This window comes from Colossoma macropomum, unplaced genomic scaffold (genome assembly GCF_904425465.1).
Source record: "Colossoma macropomum unplaced genomic scaffold, Colossoma_macropomum, whole genome shotgun sequence".
NCBI classification, from domain to species: domain Eukaryota; kingdom Metazoa; phylum Chordata; class Actinopteri; order Characiformes; family Serrasalmidae; genus Colossoma; species Colossoma macropomum.
Window position 1 is genome coordinate 36,343,272 of NW_023494801.1, and position 25,044 is coordinate 36,368,315.

Here is a 25,044-nt window from a genome sequence, read left to right on the forward strand (position 1 = left end):
TTTACACACATTATGTGTATATATATATATATACACACACACACATATATATATATATATATATATATATATATATATATATATATATATATATATATACACACACACACACACATATATATATATATATATATTTGTGATAAAGTATATATATACATGTATATATAAAGTATATATATAGCTTAAATGTTTTTTTGTATGGTGACATGGTTCTTCAGATTAATGGAGAATGTGCTATGGATGGTTCTATATATATTATATATATTATATAATAATATATAAGTATTTTTTGTGATAAAGTATATATATATATATATATAGAACCATCTATAGCACATTCTCCATCAATCTGAAGAACCATTTAAGCTTTGAGTGCTCATGGTTCTATATAGAACCATTGTCTGTACTAAAGAACTCTTGAAGAACCTGTTTTAAGAGTGTAGGATGCTGATCAAGGGCCAGTTTCCTGAAAGCGCCTTAGTGTTAAGATCATCTTAACTGGTAGAGAGAGAGCGTTCAGTGTGATGCTCGCTCTGCCATTTATGTGCCTTTGTGCTGTTTTGGGGAAAAGCTGTTACACTGAATAACCGCCAGGTGGCGACACCGGACCACTTTCAATAGCTTTACAGCGACACACTTTCATCTCAAACTACTTTATTTATCTATGAATGGATCGTTTTGTTTACACGCGTTTGAGTCGTTGGAACTAATTTTAATAATTCAGACTCATTCGGTTAATTTGGAAACTGTTCTTGTCTGAAAAGTGTAACAGCGCCAAATGTTAAATGGAGAGTTTCACTGACTGAACTTGACCTCTGGAACCTTAATTAAACCCCGAATTGACGATTCACAGGTGGAAAAAAGGTTTATAGCTGATTGTTTACATCACTTTATGCTTCATACATGTAAAAATGTTTTATGAGCCTCAAAAGGTGAACATATATCCAAAAATCCAGTACAGAGACCTAAAAGTGCCAGTAGTTACTTCTCGCTTTGGAGATTAGCGAGCTAGTTAGCGTTAGCTAGCCGACGTGTTAGCCAGCATGAACAACAACAACTCAAACAAGTTTAACAAACCTTAAAACCGCCTCTGACACCACCAATGTCACAAAACAGGAGGATGAAGAGTTTAAACTGTGATGCTGATCAATTAACTGATCAATAACGGTCTGTTTATTCTGCTCTTCTCAGCAGAGAGACGCAAATTCACGAAGCGGAAATGAGCTTCTTACTCGCGTTTTCCGGTCCACCTTAAATCGAGCAGCAGTAACGGTCCGACATTCATGAACTGCAGAGTGAAGCTGCGGCTCCGTTTAAGGTGGAACGGAAAGGTTAAAAGCCGTGCATGTTCTAGATAAGTAGTGAAACCGTGCAGCTACTAGATGAACAGAACGATGATATTTTATTAAGACAGGCAGTTTAATAAAGATCAGCTCACAACAACAGAAATAAAGGCTGTGTCTCAAATGGCTCCATGCTTCCTGTGTAGGGCGGGTCAGACTAGGACATCTACACCGAAATAGTGAATTATATGTCCAATAAGAAGTCGTGCAGCCTTTGGCTGAATCCCAAATCACTCTCTATTGTATCGCCCTGTTTGGATGGAGAAGCCATTATTGTATGAGCTACACAGAGCACTGGAGAGAGAGAGAGAGAGAGAGAGAGAGAGAGAGAGAGAGAGAGAGAGAGAGAGAGAGAGAGAGAGAGAGAGAGAGAGAGAGAGAGAGTACTATGTGTATGTATATATGTATGTAGTGAAGTCTGGTTGCCATAGTTACCGAGCAGCTTCGGATGACGTCATAAAGAGCGCGGGACCTTCTTATAAATAGCTGCAGTTTCCAGCCTCGTGTTCAGTCAGTGAGTTGAGCGTGTGAGGTTCGGATGTGCGATATTTATCTAGAACCCGAAGTGTTCTCACGTAGAACAGCGTGGAACTTCTCTCGTACGCAAGCGGATAAAAGGTGAGTACAGTTTAAACTCATTTACACCCCAAAAAAGAAGGAATAGAAGATAATTAAAAAATGAAGATATAAATCAGGACAATAAACCATGTGGAAGAGAAAAAGAACCAGAACATAAAAAAGAACCAGACTATTAAAAAAGAACCAGACTATTAAAAAAAGAACCAGACTATTAAAAAAGAACCAGAATAGAGAAAAAGAACCAGAATATAGATAAATAATTATAATAGGAATAGAGAACCAGAACAGAATATTATAGTAGAGAAAAAGAACCTGGATGGAGATACAGAATTTAATAATTAGTATAATGAATAGAAATCTGAGTTCTTCACATAGAACCATCTGACAAAATGGTTATTTTTATATGTGTAGTGATGATTATGTTGCAGTTTATTATACTGGTTATTCTGTATTACACAACCTATTATTATTATTATTATTATTTTTATTATTATTATTATGTTTAACCTCTATGATGGTGAACTCATATATGTTTCCTTAAATAATCCTTTTAAAAATGGTTCTAATGCTCCAAATAGAGTTCCACCATTATAAGTCACAGAACCTTTTAGCTGCTCAGTGTCTGTTTGAATGTGTTTCTGTGGTGTGTATCAGTAGTGGAACCCAGTGGAACCTTTTGCGGAGGGTGTAAAACGAGCTTTTATGATGCTCATGTCGGTCAGTGCTGACACAGAAATGACCTGAAGATCAGTCACTGTATATCAGTCAGAAGAGGAAGATGTGCTTCAGTGAAAGTTTGGGTTCTGTGTGTAGAACAGTTCTGTGTGATGTGGTGAATAATGGGCGGTTCTGATCATCACACACAGATACATTAACATAATCATGAGCTGTTTCATTTTACACTGATATGAAGTTTGTAGTTAATTATGCTTGATTGTTTAGACAGTAATGTGTTTATAATGATGTGACTGCTGAACTGCTATAACACGCACATTGCTAATAGCGCCCCCTTGTGGAGAATGCTACTTCATCAGCAGGACAAAAGTACATTAACATTTGTGTCTTATCAGAACAAAAGGCTGCTGTGGGATGAAGGTGGTAACTCTGTGTGACGCTGTGATCTGGTAGGTTTAGCTGTATTTCTTTCTCTGATTTCTTGTGTTTTGTGTTTTAAACTCTCAGGACAGTCTAACATGGCGGGAGAAGAGCTTCGTAACGCAGCAGCAGCTTCTCTATCAGAGCCTGACGGCTCGACTTTGTCTCAGGACGTCTCCCGTTTCCTGCAGAGCCTGACTGATCGGTATGTACTCAGCACTGAGTGATCCAGCCAGGATTTACTCTACATATTTACTATCATGTTTACACAACACACAAACATATATACAAGTAAACAAATACCAAATATATCTATTAATAACATTATTGTGCATAAGAAATAAAACATCTACACTTTTCAGCTGCAGTAAGTCAGCGTGGAGAGCTTTTCACTTTGATTTCTTTAAATGTTGAAGTTTTGTGTGTAAATTTGCAGACAGTCTTTTACAGAAAGAAGAGTCAGTATTGATCCACTCAGCACTGACGGCTTCAAACAGCTGAAGAACATCGCAGAGCTAGTTTGTGTTTAATAAGAGACCAAATATTCTCTATAGGGTTTAAATTTGGAGTCTTAATATTATTAATATGGTGGTAACAATGCTGAATCCTGATTGGTTGTTCCTGATTCTGTAGCAGTTGGTAGCCAATATAACGCGATCAAAAAAGCTAACAGACACAGCGTTTTTCTTAGAAAGGGGTGGTTCAATAAGCACAACTCATGAATTTGTTGACCTCTAACAGTCACTGTCTCTGTTACATCAGCACTAAAATGTCTTTCTGCATTATTTTAATCTTTCAGGCAATTACAGGTGATGCAGGATGGAATGCGTCAAATGGTGAGTGTTTTATTCAAAACTGTTTAATTTATAGTCAAAACCAAAGCAGACGACCCCTGTAAAACAATAGTAGTGATGACTGAGAGCTGTCATTATGTTTTCTGCTTGCAGTTCACAAGAGACGAAATCTCTGAGATGGTCGTGGACGTTGTGAAGATCATGACCACCATATCACGCAAAATCATTGTTCCACAGCTTGGAGAAGTTTTGAATCTGGACTCTCAGACGCTTTTCCCAAGACCAGGATCTTCACGTCAATCTTTGCTGGCGATCAACAAAGATGTAGTGAAGGCCATGCTGAAGACCATCGGTGGCTTTCTCGAAGAAAAGGAGGATTCTCACATGCTCCAGCTTCTTAGCAATGTGATGGATAAAGTCGAGCTCCTGCCACCCACACATGGGTCAGTCGAGCTCCGTCATTCGTCACTGCCTGTTGAGCAGAGGATCAAGAAACCCAAGGAACTGACGTCCGAAGATCAGGCACAACTTCAGGAATGTGCCAAAGACATGATTCTTGAGATCTGCTCCATCAGTGAGTCTAAAGAACTCGAGAGGAAAAGTGAGACAGAACTGTCTTACCCTCCCAAGATGAGCATCACAATTAGGGAGTTTGTCGATTGTCTTTTATCAGAGCTGGTAGACATGACTAAGTCATCTCGGAGTTCATTGATTAGTGACGATATCGGCTCTGATCCGGCCCGTAACGTTCACAGAATTCCCAGCCTAATGAAACTGTCAAGGATGGCTTTCAAGATGGAGAACCAAACTAAAGCTTCCATTCCTGCACAGACTCTGAGAAATGCATCCTCATATGCCAGAATCTTCGTGGACGAGCTGTTACTCCAGCTGGAGTCGATAACTAAGTCCGAGGATTCTGATGATGACCAGGCAAAATGTAGACAAGGTTCCCCTGATTTGTCTCGCACAGCTGAGCTGCTTGTAGACCACATAATGGCTTACATTCAAGAGGTCTCAGCTTCACCCTTTGGAGACGACATTCCTGCCGTTCCTCTGGATTTTCCGGTACCGTCTTTCCTTCAAAGCTGCTCTCCTAATACCTTGGAGAAAATCCAGAGTGAGGTCTCTCGAACCAAGGCAGCTCAGGCAGTGAGAGAAATCTTACTGAAGTCTTCAGAGAGCCTCCTTGTAGGTTCTCTCCGTTCAGTGAGTGCCCAGACCAGCCAGACAGATTCCAGTGCGGAACCAAGTCCATCTGAATGCTCAGCAAAGGCATCCGCAATCGTCGATTCTGTCATCGATGGAATTTGCACCTGTCTGCATTCCAGTGCGTCATCCAGTGGTTCGGAAGAGACACGATCTGAACCTTCAGATGGGAGGGAATCAGGTTCTGATGTCTCTGAGGAGAACCTGTGGTCCACTGTGTACAGTGTTTACAGCAGTGCATTGAGCGAGCTCAGGGATTTTTCTGCAGCGTGTCGGCAGAGAGCAGCGAAGGTCGACCCTTCAGACATTGATGTGGGGGGAACTGTTGATGAGGTCCTTCAGGCAATTACAGACCAACTTGCCTTATCAAGAGGTCATCAAAGTTCAGAGGAACCACAGCTGACATGTGACCTAATTAGGTCCACGTTGGGCAATAAAGTCATGGACAAACATCCTTTACGTCCAGACAGATCTTGTCCCGTCATGTCACCTGAACACACTGTCTCACTTCCTGGGACCCCGACTCCTTCTGAGTCATCTAAGGGTGAAGGTAAGGAATCACACCTTCAAGGACCATCTGTAAGGATTACAGATGAACAAGAGCGACCAAAGAGCAGAGAGAGGGTTTCCATGGCCACTTTAGTGGACATCATGATGACCTCCTTGGGTTTACAGGGCTCAGGTCATTATATGTCTCTTGCTGAGTTATCTGCAGCGGCCAAAAGAGTGGATGACCTGATTTTGACCAGAGCCGTTCAGGAGTTCGCAGACAAGTTGCAGATCATACTAAAGGACAGACTGATCTCCCTGAATGTCTCAGACTCTGTTGTTGGTGTGAGAAAACTGCAGAACCACACTGACCCTCAGCGCCACTTTACTTCTGAATTTCTTGGAGAATTTGCAGACGAGTCAGTAAAACGTGTGCTCATGTCCTGCATTGCCCCTCGACCAGCTTCTGCCTCAGCTGAAGATATTCCAAGCCTGGTGATGCCCTTCAGAGTCACTCCTAAAAGTTTTGAGGTCTCAAGACCCCCATCTGACGTGTTTGCTGACACGATAGATCTGTTCTCCAGAGAGATTGTGAACACTGTAATGGACAATGTGTTAGCTGATGTGTGGGATGCTGCCTCAAATGCTGAAGAAACACCAGAAATGAACTCAGGCAGCTCTGAAAAACTCAGTAAATCTCACAAGGCCTTGATTCCTGATTTACGGAAGCTTCTAGATGCAGGAGCTTCATCTGCAGTGCCTGAAACAGAGGGGAAGAAGAACCTAAGCTTGAAGAAGCTCAAGAGCATATTCTTCAAATTCAAGATGCCAAAAATGAACATCTTCAAAAAGGTAAAGAATAATTTTTACATAGTTTTAATGTTGAGCTATTTTATCCCAGTAATATGAATTACATTATATCAGTAGCAGAATATTATAAGCATTATTAGTATTAACACTTTGAATTGTGGTATGACTTAAATGATTACGAGGTTGGTAATATGATCAACGTCTCTCATCACAGAAATCCAAAAAAGGCAATAACGCTGGATCTTCAGATCAGGACCGTCTGCAGAGTCGTCGCACTGCTGATATGAGTAAGTTTACACTGTTAATCAAGTTTATATATAGTTTAGGTTTAATAATGTGAAAAATGTTGAGCTGAATGTCCCTGAATATAACGTTAAAAGTAGGCATTACAGAGATAATAATACAGCCATTTCAGTTATCAGGTAGACAAACACTGAACATGTGATTTTCTCTCTGCAGGTGGAGCCGACAGTGCGACTTCCAAAAAGGAGAAGCCTTGGAGAACTTCCATCTTCACCAGGATGTTCTCCTACTTTAGGAAATAAGCCGCCTCATCCCTCTAAGTTTCTTTATCTACCCCGTCATCTTTATCTTCGCGTCTCTAGGTGCTCCCTTTAGGCTGAATCCTGCCAGAAAACAAAATCACCTATCACAGTTATCCTGACGACACCCAGGTTCACTTCACTCTCTCACCAAATGACTGTGGTCCCATAGACACTGTGTGTCGGTGCTCAGAGCAAATCCGGAGTCGACCAGAGGAGGATGGGTTCCCCTTTTGAGTCTTGGTTCCTCTCAAGGTTTCTTCCTCTTGCTCTTAGGGAGTTTTTCCTTGCCACTGTCGTCCTCGGCTTGCTCATTTGGGGCTCGGACCCGGATTTGCTCTGAAGCTGCTTTGTGACGCTCGTAAAAAGTGCTCTAATGGATCCGTGAACATTTCCTCCTAAACAAAGACAGAAGTGATGTAATTCGGCAGTGAGGAGGAAAGACTGAAGGTCAGTGAGCACTTCAGAGCTCCAAAGACTACAGACCACGTAAGAATCCTGGGTGAACTAACGGATCCAAATTAAACCTGAAATCCAGCCTGAAATTTTGGCCCGAATCCGAATTTAGGCTAAAAACCTTCCAACGACCGGTTAGATTACAGTGTAACAGCAATAATATCTGCTGTTCAGAAGTGATGATGATAAAAAATGATCTGATGAAAATATCAGCCGTCCATAATTCAGTTTAAATTCTGTGGTAACACATTGACTCACAGTGCAGTGCAGGATGTTAACCTTCACCTGTTTAACTCTAAAACTGTATTTCTGTAAATAGACTGTGTTCAACATACAGCAGGAACAGGTTTGGCCAAAGAAGTGAAACGTAAACGTCCGTCTGGCTGCACTAAACCAGCTCGCCTGCTGCTCGAAGCTGGAATCAGCTGCCAGAAGGTCTCAGATCTGCCCCTAATTTGTCCATCTTCAAACTCAGACTCTTCTTTTTATCTCCAGCATCTTTCACACTTTCTGTTTAGACTTTACTCTCCTTTTTCATTCATTTCATTTTTTATTTCTCCCTTATTTTATTGTCCTGTTTTTATTTTGCTTTTATTTACGTAAAGCACTTTGAACTGCTCCTTTAAAATAAACTTGTAGTAAATAAACATGACTCCTGAAATCTTAATTACACATCTACATTTATGATTCACTCACAATGTTACATTAACACTGTAAGTACAGTCATAAGTGATTTGGGTCATTTATCTATCTATCTGTCTATCTATCTATCTATCTATCTGTCTATATATCAATTTATCTATCTCTCTGTCTGTCTATCTATATGTCTAACTATCGATCTATCTTTCTATCTGTCTATCTATCAATCTATCTATCTTTGTGTCTGTCTTGCAGGTGCAATAATACAAAGTCACAAAAGAGCAGCTCCGCAGTTTGATCTTATTATCGGTGCTAAAGAGTCGCTGTGCATGTTCAGTAAAAAAGGTTTTTTTCATTAAAACTGAACAATTCAGATAAATAAATATTTTTATTGTTTTGTGAGTTTCACCAATGTCCAATATCTGCTGCACTGTTGGCTGTTGTTCATAATTATCTAGAGTGTAAAATAATGGCTACAAGCTGTGATGTTTTTCCTCTAGAGGGCAGCACTGAGGCTCAGTTTGGCCTAATAATCACATATTTATGCGCTTTCATTTCAGCACATGGCCCTGCTGAAGCTGCAGTAATGAGCTTCACCATAAGAGGGTGCCGTTCAAACCAATATGAATTAATATAATGTTGAATATTTATTTCCTGTGTTTATGTAACTGAATACATATAAAGTATTTTGAATGCATATAATCAGAACACAGAAATTAAATATGTTACTTTTATGTTATTATATTACTTTTTTGTATTTTATTAATTTTTATTAATTACTATTTAATTAATTACTAAACATACTTGTTCGATGAACTCTAAATAGGTTCTTTACAAACACTGAAGGTCCTACTAAAGCCTGAGTGGACTGATAAATCAATGTGATGATAAATCAATGTGATGATAAGTTATTAATCTCAGTGTTACTGAGCTCTGCTAAAGCCTGAGTAGACTGATAAATCAATGTGATCGGTTATTAATCTGTGTTACTGAGCTCTGCTAAAGCCTGAGTAGACTGATAAATCAATGTGATCAGTTATTAATCTGTGTTACTGAGCTCTGCTAAAGCCTGAGTAGACTGATAAATCAATGTGATCAGTTATTAATCTGTGTTACTGAGCTCTGCTAAAGCCTGAGTAGACTGATCAATATGATGTATTGATACTCATATTACAGTCTTTGGTTCAAACTCAAATAAACTTCAGGACTCAAATAAAACAGAAACCCATAAAATCAAGAACTGAAATTTATTCTAATTCAGTAAAACTAACTGTAATACAGCAGTTGCAGCATTTCAAAGGCGAACTCTACATCACTGTTTGGTTTCATTACACAAAAATATTAAAAAAGAAAGAAAGTGATGCCCATAAATCATAACAACGAGACAAACTACAGTGCAATCATAACATCATGGCTGACAAACCAAAGAAGATCAGAGCTGTTCAAGTCTTCAGGTGAGGACGCGCCTTAATTGGTTCAGGTCAGAACCAATCATTATCAGATTCAAGTCTGATAATGATTTGGAAATAAAAATAAATTAAAGTTAAATCTGCGCTGCCTCCTTCACTCCCTGTGTGATCAGAGTGAGTCGGGAGTGTTCATAGCTCACTCTGCTGCTGTACTGACGAGCTCTCGGTTCTTTGAAGGAACTCAATGAGAACCATTTGTCCCCCCGATAAAGGATGAACACACATTTGCTACATTCATTCTTCTTTGTTGTCCTTCGTACAGAAAAGTTCCTCAGAGGCGGCGTTACGAACGTGGAAGACGTGAAGCTGGAGCAGATCATATGACCCATCCGTGGTTGTGTCTCTCACTGAGGTCAGTTTACATCGGGACGTCATGACCTCACAGCAACGACAGGCTGAAAGCGGCTTCTTATTCATTCACCAGCTCTCTTTCTGGAATCTACCGTTCCACCTTAAACAGTGCAGCAGGTACATTCTGGCACCATTTAAGGTGGAACGGGAAATTCCAAACACAAAGAAAACTTTAGCTTCATCACAGCGGCTCCACTCAAACCTCTCACCGCTTTAAAAACAAGCTCGGTTTCCATTAAGCACTAATGGATGAACCACAAACAGGTAGAAAAACAACCTGCTGTAAACAAGAACACCGACATTTCACCTCGAATGACACAACACGGCCTGTCGTCACTGGAACGGACAAATCATAGAGACCGTTTCACGCTGTGGCCGAGCGGCAGCGCTGACCGGCCTGAGGTTTCTCGTTTGGTCCAAAACAAAAGAAAATAAAAAATAAATTAAAAGTGGGGAGAAAATGAGGCACCGAAAAAAAGGGACTGGGAATGTCCGTCTTTGGGTGGATCGTTCAAGTGTGTTTACTGAAGAAGACAGTGGGGTCGAAAGTACTTGATTCAAACGTTTACATTATTTCCACATCAATAATGTATATGAATTATTATAAAACGGCACCTTTTTAAGAGAAATATTAAACATAACTCATCATACTGGATTTTAAACACTACATTCTTGTGTTTCTGTAATCCTCCACCAAAATATAACTTTTGTCCCACCCCTAAAACGTCTTCTGATATTTTGATGATGTCACCGTGCACCAGTGGGAGGGGCTACGTAATATTAACCAGTAGTATCACTCTCGGCTAGCTTAGAGACGCTCCCTGAAATTGAGTTTCACTCACACATACATCACGATAGAAGAAGAAAATGATCTGTGATCTCACAATTACGCTGACTGTAATGAACGTTAATGTAAGGAAATTTTATTCCATGTAAATTTGGACCGTTTCTATTGGTCCAAATCTATTCACCATAATTTCCATTGAGATTTCCATTGAAGACATATTATATCAACACCTTAAATGGCCTTAAAAGGCCTTAAAACTCACAGCTCCAAACTTCTATTAAGCAGTAAAAAGTTTCTGCATGAATTTCGTCTATTTACTATTAATGGAGCTGTAACGTGTCACTCTGTGCGCCGCTACGCCGCCTTCACTGATGCTCAGAGTGACCTTTTGTAGGCCTTTTTTGGCTTGTAGTTTCTGTAGAATATCAAAACGTGTAGTCTGTATTTCAGACTTTCTTAAATCATAAAATAGTTAAAAATCTGGGTGAACGCTGCTTTATTCACATCTGAGGATAGTTTGTGTTGTAGTCCGTGTAATAACTGTATAATAAGCCTCAGGATGTTATAAGCTTGGATTTTAACGGTTAACCCAGCTTGTCTCTCAGGTTACTCACTGCTGTCAGTGGTTTGTAGAGCATAATGAGTAAAACTGCTACCCTCCACGTAACAGACTAGGGGTCAGTTCCCCGCCTGGGCAGCACACCAGTCCTTCTGAAAGACTCTACCTGACTCTGACTCTACACTGGCTGTGCTCCAAACGCATGAATGTAAACTGTGTTGATGTAATATATGTTATTAATGTGGAGAAGATGTACGTGTGAATCGAGCCAGTTGACCCCACTGTATCCTTCAGTACGTGTGTTTATTGGTGAGTGTGAGGGTTTCAGACTGATGCTGAATCAGCTGGACTCCTCTGGGCTGCTTTCCACAACCAGGTCCACTTCCAGGAAGTCAGTGGGTGTGTCCTCGCTGTGCGTGTCTTCCTGTTTCTCCTCCTGCGTCACACCTTTCCTCCTGCAGCAGCACAGTCCGAGTTTGGCGGGCCGGACCAGACCCAGAAAAAGCGCCCCCATGCCCACGCCGGCCGCGCTGGTGTAGAAGGCCGAGCCATAATTCTGCGTCCTGTCGACCAAAGCGCCTGAAAACACAACACACACACGCAGGGAGTGAGCGGGGTCAGCAATGCAGGTGGGCACCCAGGGTCTATAAGAGTGTTTCCTGTTATAAAATGATGATGATGTCATCAGCCAAGATGTGTCAGGTGTCTAATGTAACTAACAGGTAATGGAAGCTTACACCCCACCAATCAGCATGGAGTCAGTGTGGAGGTGTTCAGTATCTCTAATATCTCTAATAATATCTCTAATAATTATGTGGTTTCTGACACTGTATGACTCACTGTTATCTACAAACATGGACTGAAGTACATTAGCTTAGCTAAACACACTAGCAGCCACCTGGAAGACTGAACTTCATCCACTTTTGTTCACCTGGTGGGGTATAAGCTTCCATTACTTATTAGCTGCATTAGCCTCGTAGCTAAAGGAGCCAATTATGGACCCCAACAGGGCTGTTGTCATCAATTACATCAGTAAATTGAGTAATGTAGCAATTATTTAGATGATTAATTACGGAATTTTCGTTGTTTTTAAGTCATTTCTATCACTTCACACAGAGCCCAAATACCAACCCTATGATTATGCTAATATCCGCCAGCACTCATATGGGAATTTCAGTGTTATTTTAGCACCAAGCTAACAAGGCTGTACATCCACTTCCCACACAGGCTGTAATGCTACTTAAGCTCTACTTATGCATATACATTTGAAGCACTGAAGCTTCTAACAGGCATTTAAGTGTCTTATTGTTTACTTTGTATGTTGCAGTTTTACAGCGAATCTTCTGATAAAGCCAAGCTTTTAATTTTAATTCATATATTTTGAATTTATTTAATTTTTTATGCAGTTCAGTTGATTTCACTCTACATACATGAAATCTGTAAGTACAAACATATGTGCATTAGTGAGATTCTGCTGGTGTGGGTTTCCTCTCTTTCAGTGATGCTTGTAAAAGCGAATGCTAATAGCTCCCCCTTGTGGAGAATGTTCAGACTGCTGAACAGCTTTATAATGACACTGATTATCTTTTGAATTGCAAACTAACAGCCAAGTCAATTCATCGAGAACACAGTCTTTAATCTATGATTTTTTAAAACTTATAATCAATTTTAAGTAATCGAGTTCCTTTAAATAGCATAAGGTGTGCAGTATTATCTACCTGCTAGTGGTGGACCAGCCAGCCCAGCAAAGCTCTGGATAAAAACGTAAACTCCGACGGCCGATGGCATCCTCTCGATGCCCACCACATCGTCCTCAGCCAGCATGGGGATGTGGGTGGAGCCTACGGTGCCGAACAGGAAGCCGAAGGCGGCGCAGCAGGAAGCCAACCCCCAGAACTCGGAGACGGCGGTGAAGAGCGCCAGCACCAGGCTCAGCAGCAGCGTACAGATCAGCAGGATGTAGATTTTTCGGATCGGCTGGCGGTTCAGCACCCAGCCAATGGAGAGGCGTCCGAATATTTCGGCCACGGCCATCGTGGACAGCATGTAGGTGGCTCGATCGCGTTCTAACCCGCGGCTGACGCTCAGTTCAATCACATAGAGCTGCGGGGCGAAAAAGCCCAGCGTGGCGAAGAGGCCGAAGAGAGAGTAGCAGATAAAGCTGCAGTCCGTGAGCACGGAAAAGTCCAGAAGTTTGGGCCGGGCCGCCCGCGGCTCCGCTTTCTCCTCCTGCTGTGCTGTGGGCTGTTTTAGAGGAGTTGAGGGAAGTGCTGCAGGTTCAGGTTCCTCCTCTCCTCTCTCCTCCACCAGCTGCAGTTCTGTGGTTTGTTCTGAGCCTCGTTCCGCCGCACTGCGACTCGGGCTGCACGACACAAACAAAACACCAACCTGCGATTATATTTCTGCGAGATTTCTTGCAATTAGGAGCTGACCACAATAAAAACTGTAAACAATATCACTTTTAAGGAGCTAAAAATTCAGACAAATAATAATTTTATATGGTCAAAAATTAGACTCCAGTAGTTTTAGTTAAATATTGTTTTACTGACCAATATTTTATACTGGCGAATTGTCAAATATGATGATTGTCAAATTTCCTGAACTAAAATAAACATCTGGAACTCACGAAGTCATACATATTATAATTATTGTAAAACAGGGGCAGAGCTTTCCAGAAATCTTAGTTTTGTTGGTTTCTGTTAACCTCAATCTTGTATGATTTTGATGTTAAATGAAATAGTTTAGGCTCTGCTTGTGACACATCAACTATCCTAACTTTTAGAGATTAGCTAAAGTGCTCATTTGTCTACTGCAGCAATATCAGTACTCCAAAGGCCAATATCACAGAACTGATTAATGATATATATTGCATAAAGTCCTATAGTTCAGTTAAACAGGCTGGGTTTGCTTTCGCTCGGTGGTTAGCTTTCTCTCTGTAGGTTTCCCTCACTTGAACGTAGAGAGGGGGAACATCTGTTAAAGCTATGTGGGCGGGACAACCCCAATCAGCCTTGTGAGGATACTGCTTTCGTAAGCAAAACCCAAGATTAAGACCACTCGATTACCACGACCATTTATTGGGCATCGCAAAGTTATTCCTGGCACATAAACAAGGATTTAGTTTCCCTTTAGGTTTTCTGAAGTTTGTCCACTTTTAATTGGTGACATATAAACCTCTGTCACTTGTTAGATACATCACATAAAGATTAACCAATGATATATTGAACACAGTCTTACCTCGGACCCTCAGCCAGGTTGGTTCTGGAGGAGGAGATGGACTGCACCCCGGAGTCCACGGAGCTGAAGGAGGTTCGGGTAAACTCGTTCTCCAGCTCGTATTTGCTTTCGGTTTGTTTGAGGGGAGACTGAGGCCCCTCCTCCTCCTCTGGGGCGGAGGGTGTGGGCTGGATGATGATGGGCCTGAGCAGCGCTCCAAAGGCAATGACTGACGCCTGCAGGAGCCCAATCACAACCAGGCAGTTCCTCCAGCCGATGTGATCTTTCAGGGCACTCAGGGCTGCAGAGTGAGAGAAAAATAGCAGCGATGCTTCAGCAATATATTCCTAATGGGGCCCTTTAAGGAAATAATTACTTAGACTTAAGCTGAATCTCTTTCAGGAGCAGCCGGGCAAAACAACTAACAGCTGAAAATGTATTGCTTCAGTGTTGAACTGGCTCCTTTAGTTTATTTATATAGCACATTTCATGCACAAAGGCAATTCAAAGTGAGTTACATGAATGAAACTATACAATTAAAATAGCATTATTGCTATGTTTTCATATATAGATGCCGAACTGTGCCATCAACAAAGTAAAAAACAGCCCAAAGCTGAATGTAAATATCTAATATTAGCTTTCTATCTAGCTAATTTAACCAGCCAAAACCAGCCTAATCAGCCAAGTTATGTTCGGTATTTAAAGTTAACTTCTTTAGTTTTGCACAGGAAAGAAGAAGCTAACGTAGCTAATCAAAATATAGTCCATATAAAAAGGTGGAAACTGCATTTTATGGCTCCTGTGAAAAGCGATAAAGGAAAATTTGTGTAAATCTGTCTTTTAAGTTTAAGGGGATTTAATATGGTACAAGATATTTACACCCTGATGAACACAGTGGGCCTTTTGGCTGAGTGGGTTCACAGACTGCTCTCCTTTCAGTTTAACAGCAGAAACTATCACATGGCAGAGTGAGAAGCACTCTGTTCCCTCTTTACTGTGCAGTGATGATGACCAGCTCTGTGGCCAGGTGCGCTGGCGTTACCTGGAGCTAAAACGAAGAGGGAGAAACACTCTCCGGTTGAGGCGACGGACGTGACGAGCGATCTGCGCTTGCTGAAGTACTGCGAGAGGATGGTGACTGTAGGCAGGAAGGTGAGGCAGTAACCCAGGCCTGTAAACAAACAGCACAAAGGATAACAGCCACTGGCGCCCTCTACTGACACGGGCTCAGGTCAGGCTACGGGGGGTTAAAGCACGGCACGCACCAGGCCGCTGGCTTCCACGGGACCCAGTGGACATAATTCTGAAAGAAAACTGCAATTAAGAGAGACAAAAAAGGGACAAGGAGAAAAACAAAGAAAGAAATCGCTGGGTTAGGGCGCGTCCATTTGCAGAAAAAAGAAAGTGCTCTGATAATCGGGGAAAGCTAGCAGAAAAAAAAGTCTGCCAGGTGATGGCGTGAATTTCAAAGGATGAAAAGCGATGGATATTAATACATTGAGGAAATAGGTTGCCATTTTCATCATTTTGATCAAAGTGGTACAAAATCTGGTAAAATTACAACATAAATCAGCACAAATGACAGATGGAATCATGACTCAGCCAATTCTGTAAGAAAACATGGTCAGATCAGTCGGAGCACTGCTTGGATTCCCTCTCAGTACCTTCAAGAAGAATTGTGAATTACATTGATTTGTGCAGAAACACAGTCAGAGCTTTTAAAGAAAGTCTGAACCACACAGTGCGTCTGTACGGTGATTCAGCAGAAGGTGGACAGCAGGAGGGTGGATGAAGCTGGGAACTGCAGGGATGGTCAGACTGGTTGTAACTTGTTGTTGTTATGTAATAAGTAATAAGTTATATTGCAGGTGTGAAGTGAATAAGTTATGATCCACCATCGCTGACTCGAATGCAGGTGTGTCCCTACAGCTGAGGTGTGAAGCAGAAACAGCTTCATTTTCTTTTAATTTTTGCATTTTAAGAAAACTATAATACAGATTAGAGGTGTTAATCTCACTGTAATATAGATGTTCTAGTAGTGTAATAATAGAGCATATAGTGTTTCATATTGTATTGTACCACATTATATTATACTGTATTGTGATGTATCGTACTGTATCATATTTTATTGTATTGCATCATACTGTCCTGTATTGTATCACAACATAACATATAGTGTATGGTAACATATATTGTGTTGCATCAAACTTTAGGACATATGTTACCACAAAGTATCATATTGTATAGTATTATATTATATCAAAAAACAACATATAATATATCATTAACATATTATAATTTATCATATAATATTGTATTGCACAGTGTCATGCTGTCCTGTATTGTATTGCAACACATATATGAACTTATCATACTGTAATGTATTGTATTGTATCGTAACATATCATGTATCGTACTGTACCTTACTGTACTGTAGGGTATCACACTGTGTTATATAGTCCCGTATTGTACCATACTGTATCATATTATATTGTACTGCAGCATGTTGTACTTTTTCCTTGTATTGTACTATTGTATCATAGCATATTGCACTTTGGCTATGGCATTAGCCTGGGGCTAACATATTAGCTTGTGGCTATATAATAATAATGTAAATATAAATATAATTAATGTATATATAATATATAAATAAATATTAGTTGACTTAAGTGATCTTCCTCTCTGAACCTCTTGTTCTAACACAGCAGCTGAGTGTTAAAATGACACACTGAGTCCCACACACCCATATTAGGGTACAAAAACGCTGCATATGGGTTAACTGGGTTCAGTAAATGAACAGAGGTGCAGTCCATATAAAATGGTATGTATTAAGTTTAAGACACTTGTACAAATGTACTGGACACATGATCTACCACACAGAGGACACTGTTTACAGCAGTGGTCAGCACTGTTTAACACAAACAGATATAAGTAAAGACACAAAAACACAGACATATACACATTTACACACATCTTGGGCAGCACAAGTACCTGAGACAAGGCCCACGGTGACGTACATCTGGTCAATGGACTGCGTGAAGGCTGTGCTGACCGACCCCAGGCTGATCAGGAAACCTCCAAACATGACCACCGGCCTGCATCCGAAATGGTTACTCAGCACCGTGGATAAAGGGGCTGTGGAGAAAAACAACACAAATATCATTGGGATACATCACTAACTGTGATTTTAATCCAGTATGAATCTGCAGTGTGTAGTTTTGACTGTGATTATTCTGGACTGAATGGTCTTCTGTAATTGGCTGAACTCTGAGCTCTCAGTGATATTAGTCTCGTTACAATCCAGATCATGCTAACAGAATTACAGTACAGCTGTGCTCCGTGTTGTTATTGTTATTGAGTGTGTTCTGTGGCAAAATGCTGACATGAACATCCAGGTTATGACTTCAATCTGGGCTACATTCCCTGGTAAAACTAATCACAGCTTTTTGGTCTATTTCCAAAATGAAATTCAAAGCTGTGCTTGAACAGCTCCCAGAGCACAGAGGCCATTCAGGCCAACCACTCGCAGGGTTTATTCTGAGGAAGTCCTGTTTATCTCAGAGTTACCCATCAGAGTGATTAGACTGTGTTTGTGCAGGGAAAACTGCTGCTTTCAGCTCCTCTCAGCTGGAAGAATCTGAGTCTGTGTGCAGAAGCATGACGCGACATAATGCTTTGTCACAGGAAAGAGGCAGCTTGAGTCCTAGTCTGTCCTGACAACAGTCAGGGCGTTGAACCCAGACCAACTCAGCATATCTGTTTACATATGGATATCCTTTTCGTCTATGTGTGCCCACAAAATAGGCAAATCTACTGGCAGGACACTCTTCCATAGAAAGAGCTTATTATTGTAATTATTGTTACCATTATTAACATTAACAATATTATTATTAGTGACATAATCACTATTATTATTAGTATCATCAGGAATACTACACATTCTAAGGATGCATAAAGACATTAAGTATATTAAGTGTTGTGTATTGATGTCTGTTTGGTCTTGTGTGGTGTTTTTGAGAGAGAATGAGATCATTTTTAATACAAATTACAATCTGAATTTGAACTTGAACTCCTTTCATTGCTTTTTACTGCAACAGGTTTTACTTGCAATTCCTGCCATTTACATCTGAGCTCTAAGCACAAGATCTACATATAAGGCAAATTTATACCTGGGAAAAAGCTCATAAAGTACACTGTGGGAACATAAAAGCTCACGTGATGCTCCAGCGATATAAATGTCTGATGTCTAATTGCACCCAGACGGACTAACAGCACGAGGGAACCTTACTGAGAAAGCACTTTCTTGAATGACCTATTTCTAAATGTGTCTCTGTATAATAAAAGAAGAGCTGTGTCTCAATATACGGTGCACAGCCTTATTTTTTAAATTTGCATCCTGAACACAAAGGTTGCTCTATATTCTTAGATATGTTTAAATATGTTGTGGTGACGAGCTATGCAGCAAAGTCATCTTCACATGTATGTAATGCTATGGCCACAAGCTAACATGCTAGTTGTGATACACTGCGATACGTTGCACTGTAGTGCTTATACATAACTGCTTATTCAGCAATCCTCATAAACTTAAAACTCTGTTGAACACTGTAGTAATGCTGACAGCTGAGGTGAGTAAACTTAAACTAGCCACATTTAGGGGCAGAAATAATGGATTATTTGATGAAAAACTAACTAAGGAGTCTCAATAGGCTGTTTTAAATTGGTCCATTTCGGTTAAAATGTGGGTCTCCATAATTTAAACACTGAAAATAGCTGGCCTGTTAGCACTTACTAGCTGCTGTGTGTTGTGAGTGAACGGCTAGACTTCTTCTCTCTCCCTGTTTAGAGAGTATTAGACACAGCAGGACATTGTGTACTGAAGTATCAAACATTCAAAGTTCAAGCTTCTCAAAAACACCTCAAATAACATTATTGGGTGTTTTTATCATTATCTTTATCGTTTTATTGTCCAGTTCTAGCTAAATTTTCCCTAAAATACATCCCCAAAACATTTTATTGAGTGGCTGCTGAAGGCTAAAGGCAGGTGTCTGACCTGTGAAGGTCATCACGAAGACGCAGATGGAGACGATCCAGGACACTCGGCTGTTGGACTCTCCAAAATGGTTCGTGAGGTCTTGCAGGAAAATGCCGAAGATTTTGATGATGCCGTAGGTGAAGACCTCCACGAAGAAGAAGGCCACGGCCACGGCCCAGCCCCAGCCTCCATCGGGAACCTGCGGGTACACGTTGGCGCTCATGCACCCCCGCAGCGTGGGCACCAGTCCCTTCATGGCTGGAGATTTTTCTGCCTGAAAAACAAAAGCGTGACACGTCAGCAGAGGCAGGTAACCAGGTACATTTACAGAGTTACGTGTGCTCAGGTAAAACGGATGGATCTGAACTTTCCTGAGCATTTTCACATTTTCACTTCCATTTTAACCATCAATATCATTTTTGTGTATTCACTCTCATTCTGTTGTGTTGTTTCATCTCCTGGACTGTTTTACTGCTGCTCACACCTCTCACTTTGGAGCATTAGCATCAAATTTGAGACCAAAAGGATCCAAAAAGAGAAGAACAGAGACTCATAATCTTCAGTTCCTGTGCTGACAGAAGCTGGATGGACTGCATTTTTAAGCAGTTTGAGTTGCTGCTTTTGTTCTTTTTTTGTGTCGTTTTTGGACGGTACTTTTATTGTTACTGCCGTCATTAGTTCACTGCAGTAGTGACCCTTTTATTGCAGTACAGGTTATGATATGTACCTACTGGCACAGCAAACATGGCAGTAGATTTTGTCTCTGATAGCTGCAGATGTTGTTCCCCTTGACCCTCAGGCTGAGCCAGCACTGCGTGTAGATTACTGAGAAAAGCTGCCAGCTTAACCTTAATGAGGGCTTAATGTAAACACTGCACACAAGCCACTGCATGGACCCCTTTAAAGTGACAGTTTGGTGAGAAATCAGATTTACATGATTTTCCCCTTTCAGTGATCTCACATAGGCATGATTAGGCTTCAAGGTGGCTGCGACTGCTACTGTACTAATATACTGTTGTCCATGCTTATTTAACAGTGTGTCATACAGTTAGAGGTGGGCAATGTGACGATATTTTATCGCTATCATAATAAATTATGTCCCAATGTGCTTTTCTGAGCATATCGTCGATATCATCAGTACTTAAAGATCACTGACTACCTACATGTTTTATTACATAGTAAGCATTATTAGGCCAGTTTAACTGGATTAAGTGAAGTTTGAATAAAAATCTTATTATTATTTTAGTATTTTAGTATTTATATGTGGCCCCACAGGTTCGATTCTGTCTGTTCCAACTTATTAAATCTCAGAAAAACTAAATATTTTGATACATATTGTGCCTCGTGAAAATATCTCAAGGTATCATGCCATATCGCCCAATCCTCCCTGTCAAAAAACACATAAGCACTTTCTCCTGGGTACGGGCTGTGTGTGTGTGTGTGTGTGTGTGTGTGTGTGTGTGTGCGTGTGTGTGTGTGTGGGTGTGTGAATCTATCGATTGAATACCTAAAGGAATAAAATGTCTCTCCTAGCAGCTCGGCAGCGCTACAATCAGCAACAAGCTTTAATTGGTTTTATTCTGACTATGTACAAGATCCTGTTTCAGCCTGCGGATCCAGACGGTGTAATTAGTACCTAAAGATGTGCCTCGAGGGCTGAAAGTCTTTAAAAAGTTTTGGAAATGATGTCACAGCCACATCAGGACGCCTCATTTGTCCTTCAGGCAGCTGCTGATAAAGAACAGGATCTTTACGCTGTGCTTCCAGCCCCGGCTGGACAAGGTGTTCCAGCAGAACAGGACTGGTGAATGATGTCATAAAGTAGCTCGTCTGGGGCGGGGAGGCAGGGGACAAGGCACTGCAGGAGATAGAGATGATGCTGAATCTGGTGCCTCATTCACAAGACTGCAGTCCGCAGACACTACTGTCCCTTTAAATGTGGCGTAGAGCTGAGCTCTCAGCTGCTACTCATTAATAACCTAAATTCTAGGAGGAAAATGTACTGAAAATGTGATCATAATCAAATTCCATTGCACTTTTTCTATAATGTGTTAAAACTCAATCTCTTAGCAAAATTTATAATTGCAAGCGTCTCAAATTTGTTCTTTATTTATTTCTTTTTTATTTCTGCCCTGCTTTAACCTCAACTCCACCTCTTCCTCAGCACGCTATCACACAGAACACATTAGTGAGATAAATAAAGGGTGTGGGGTATTATGCATGAGTGTGTGTGTGTGTGTGTGCTTGCTCAACATGTGCGACACTGACTGCAGATGACGCAAGTGGCAAGGCAGTGCATTGCAGCAGCAGTGATGGGAAGATCTGATTCAGTTCGCCGAATCGATTCTTCATTCTCGCTGTCCAGTGTATCAATGAATCGAACACCCGATTCACCGATTCAGTTCCGTTCATTCTCTGACTATACAACATACCCAGCACAAACACTGAGCCCCAGTCTATAGAGAGGATTACAGTGAGCTCATTTTAATATGATTTTAGGATACATTTGGACATTTTTTATATGTTAACATAACTATAGAGATTTGTTTATAGATTTTTAAAAATATAAATATGTGTATGTACATTAAAAAAAACATTTTTATACATATAACCATAGAAACATTAATCGGGCAAACGAGAAGAATTAAAAAAGAAAACAGAAACAATAAAAAAAATATGAAACATCAATTAAAGAAAGGAGATGTGAGAATCTAGGTGCTATGTTTTAAAACAATTATTTATTTTTTTATTTATAAAATGTATTTTATGACATCTGTTTTTCTTGTTTCTTTTCTTCATTCTGAATGTCACTGTTTTCTTTTAACACCCAGTAAAGCACTTCGAACTGCTCTCTTGTATGTAGGGTGCTATGTAAATTAAAAAAAAAACTACTATTATGATAATAAAAGTCCCAAAAATGATTTACTCTACAACACACACGGCTATCAAGATTCAGTGGTGAATCGGTTCAACTGATTCACTGCAAAGAACCGCTTCAAATCTAATGAACGATTCCTTCCTGCACTAGCCGGTCCGCACTGCTGCTCGTGTGAACGCCGATGCGTTCAGACCGGACCGGCCCGGACAGCAGCTTGTTTAGACGACTTTAACCCAAAAAAGTCACAAATAATCATTTTTACTGTTTTACTTCACAAAATTTAAATCTCCGTTCAACTTCGCTCAGCTATTCGCCAGCTTCGTGTTCCAATTTGCCCGTTCCACCTTAAATGGTGCAGCAGTTACATTCTGGAGCCCCCGGCGCCAGATTATCACTACCGCACTATTTAAGGTGGAACGGAAAATTTGAACAAGAAGCTGGCGAATGAGATTCTGACATTCTACATCTCTCACAGAACTGATTAAAAACTCATCTGTGAGCTCTACTTACCGAAAACGAGGAGAAACACCGAGGAAAGTTGTCGGTTGATATTAAAAAAGACGTTAAATCTCGGCGTTTCCTCGTTGGAGCATCTCACTGACAGAGCCGGGCGGAGAGCAGCGCTGAGAGCCGGTCAGCTTCAGTCTGAACCGGACCGAGCCTGAAGCGCTGGATTACTGACCAGCTCCGATTCTCTCCTCTTTTCTCCCCGCTGCTGCTCTCCTTTCCTCTCTTCTCCTCAGCACATCTTCTCTCCGACTGTCAGCTCCCTGTGTCTCTTTTTCCTTCTCTCAGTACCGGTATGAGCCGGTATTCCAGCGCGTGCGCGCGTGCGCGCGAGCTGCTGCTGTACAGTTTAAACTAAAAGCGTTGGTGGGGGTGGGGGTGGGGGGGCAACACGCCACATGCTAGAGGAGAAATAAATAAATAAAAACACGAACAAATAAATAAATATTTAATGTATAAGTATTTTATAGATGATGTTACCTCTATCTCTGTCTCTCAGTAATTAAACTTTACAAAATGTGAATATATAAAAAAAAATATTACATTTTTACCGCTGTATTATTTAAGTAAAAGCAAAAAATATAAACTTTTAATAGAATAATACAGCATTTAAATACGTAGTAATTTGTGTCATGAGTATATTAATTAAAATAGATAAGTGAAATATTGGTGTTTTTTGCTCTGGGCTGTGAGAAAGAGCACCATCAAACTTTCTCAGCTGTATTAAAAGTCTGGATCTCTGCGCTTTGGCGTCGTCTGAGCCTGTTTGGTGCTCGTGCTGATGCTGACCACCACCGATAAAAGTCACTAGAGCTGCAGGCCGCAGCGCCGGTCGCCTCTCTCCGCCTGTGAGGCTGACTGTGAGCTGCAGAGAGCGGCTGAGTCCGTACCGGGTGGAACAGGTTCATTCCGGTTCTGAGCTGCTGCCACATGGGCGCACAGACAGCGCGCGGCCTGGGGGGGCGAATACTAATGAACTCTGCCCACTTTATCATTGTGTGGATCTGCATCGTCTTTCAGAACATCAGCATCAAAGCAGCAGTTCGAACTGTTTGATTTATTAATCGTTGTTTACACTGAGGAGAATCCTCGTGCTACGTACAGGCCGTCGCTGGGTGACGTCATGCGCCCCGCCCCGCCCCGCCCCCTCCACACTCTGATGGACGGCAGTGTAGAGTCAGTCTGAGTGTGAAGGTTATTTTATATTTATCTGTGTTGCTGGTTTTTGGGCTTTATTCTATTAATCCCCTTTATTAAAGCCTACAGTCTTAAACATGGTTCTTCAAGGGGTCTTCGGTAGAGGCACTGGTTCTGTTTAGAACCATAAATCCTATATAGAACCATACGCATGCTTAAAAGGTTCTTTACATGGTGAAATGGTTCTACAGATTGATGGAGAATGTGTTGTATAGGGTTCTATATAGCACCAAAAAGGGTTCTGCTATTGGTCTGACGCCAAGTTTGTTACATTAGAAGAACCCTATTAGATATTACATAGAACCCTTTTCAAAAAGGTTCTACATAGAGCCATATACAAGGTTAGGGTGTGTGTGTGTATGTGTGTGTTAGGGTGTGTGTGTATGTGTGTGTTAGGTTGTGTGTGTGTTAGGGTGTGTATGTGTGTGTGTGTGTTAGGGTGTATGTGTGTATGTGTGTGTTAGGGTGTGTGTGTGTGTTAGGGTGTGTGTGTGTGTTAGGTTGTGTGTTAGGGTGTATGTGTGTGTTAGGGTGTATGTGTGTGTGTGTTAGGGTGTATGTGTGTGTGTGTATGTTAGGGTGTGTATGTGTGTGTTAGGGTGTGTGTGTTAGGGTGTATGTGTGTGTGTGTTAGGGTGTATGTGTGTATGTGTATGTTAGGGTGTGTATGTGTGTGTTAGGGTGTGTGTGTGTATGTGTGTGTTACGTTGTGTGTGTTAGGGTGTGTGTGTGTGTGTGTTAGGGTGTGTATGTGTGTGTTAGAGTGTGTGTGTGTTAGGGTGTGTATGTGTGTGTTAGGGTGTGTGTGTGTGTGTGTGTGTGTGTGTGTGTGTTAGGGTGTGTGTGTTAGGTTGTGTGTGTGTGTGTGTGTGTGTGTGTGTTAGGGTGTGTGTGTGTTAGGGTGTGTGTGTGTGTGTGTGTTAGGGTGTGTATGTGTGTGTTAGGGTGTGTGTGTGTGTTAGGTTGTGTGTGCAGGTATTTCAGTATTTTCTCCTGTTCTAGAGTTCTCTATAAGAGCGTTCTCAGACTTTCTAAGTTGTATTTTGCTCTGAGGACTGTAGAGCGTCTCTCCAGACGAGTCTCTGCTGGCTCTTA

At 41.0% G+C, this 25,044-nt stretch overlaps 3 protein-coding genes across 3 annotated transcripts; 2 read left to right on the plus strand and 1 right to left on the minus strand.

Annotated features, from left to right (window-relative positions):
- The first annotated feature begins 1,779 nt into the window (after positions 1-1,779).
- On the plus strand, positions 1,780-5,175 carry LOC118821058. Its single transcript, XM_036589464.1, has 5 exons — positions 1,780-1,961; positions 3,105-3,222; positions 3,817-3,853; positions 3,965-4,876; positions 5,140-5,175. Exons 2-5 carry the CDS (start codon positions 3,116-3,118, stop codon positions 5,173-5,175), a joined length of 1,092 nt encoding a protein of 363 aa, XP_036445357.1. The 5' UTR covers positions 1,780-1,961; positions 3,105-3,115.
- A 94-nt stretch (positions 5,176-5,269) lies between these two features.
- LOC118821374 lies at positions 5,270-7,769 on the plus strand. Its single transcript, XM_036589952.1, has 3 exons — positions 5,270-6,358; positions 6,531-6,603; positions 6,776-7,769. The coding sequence occupies exons 1-3, from the start codon at positions 5,459-5,461 to the stop codon at positions 6,859-6,861; spliced, it is 1,059 nt and encodes a 352-aa protein (XP_036445845.1). The 5' UTR covers positions 5,270-5,458; the 3' UTR covers positions 6,862-7,769.
- A 1,412-nt stretch (positions 7,770-9,181) lies between these two features.
- On the minus strand, positions 9,182-23,805 carry LOC118821001 (monocarboxylate transporter 7-like). The gene is made up of 8 exons (XM_036589394.1): positions 23,455-23,805; positions 22,756-23,153; positions 19,386-19,641; positions 17,327-17,470; positions 15,378-15,506; positions 14,357-14,636; positions 12,838-13,481; positions 9,182-11,698 (listed from the first exon to the last, which is right to left on the minus strand). Exons 3-8 carry the CDS (start codon positions 19,621-19,623, stop codon positions 11,460-11,462), a joined length of 1,674 nt encoding a protein of 557 aa, XP_036445287.1. The 5' UTR covers positions 19,624-19,641; positions 22,756-23,153; positions 23,455-23,805; the 3' UTR covers positions 9,182-11,459.
- Positions 23,806-25,044: the final 1,239 nt, after the last annotated feature.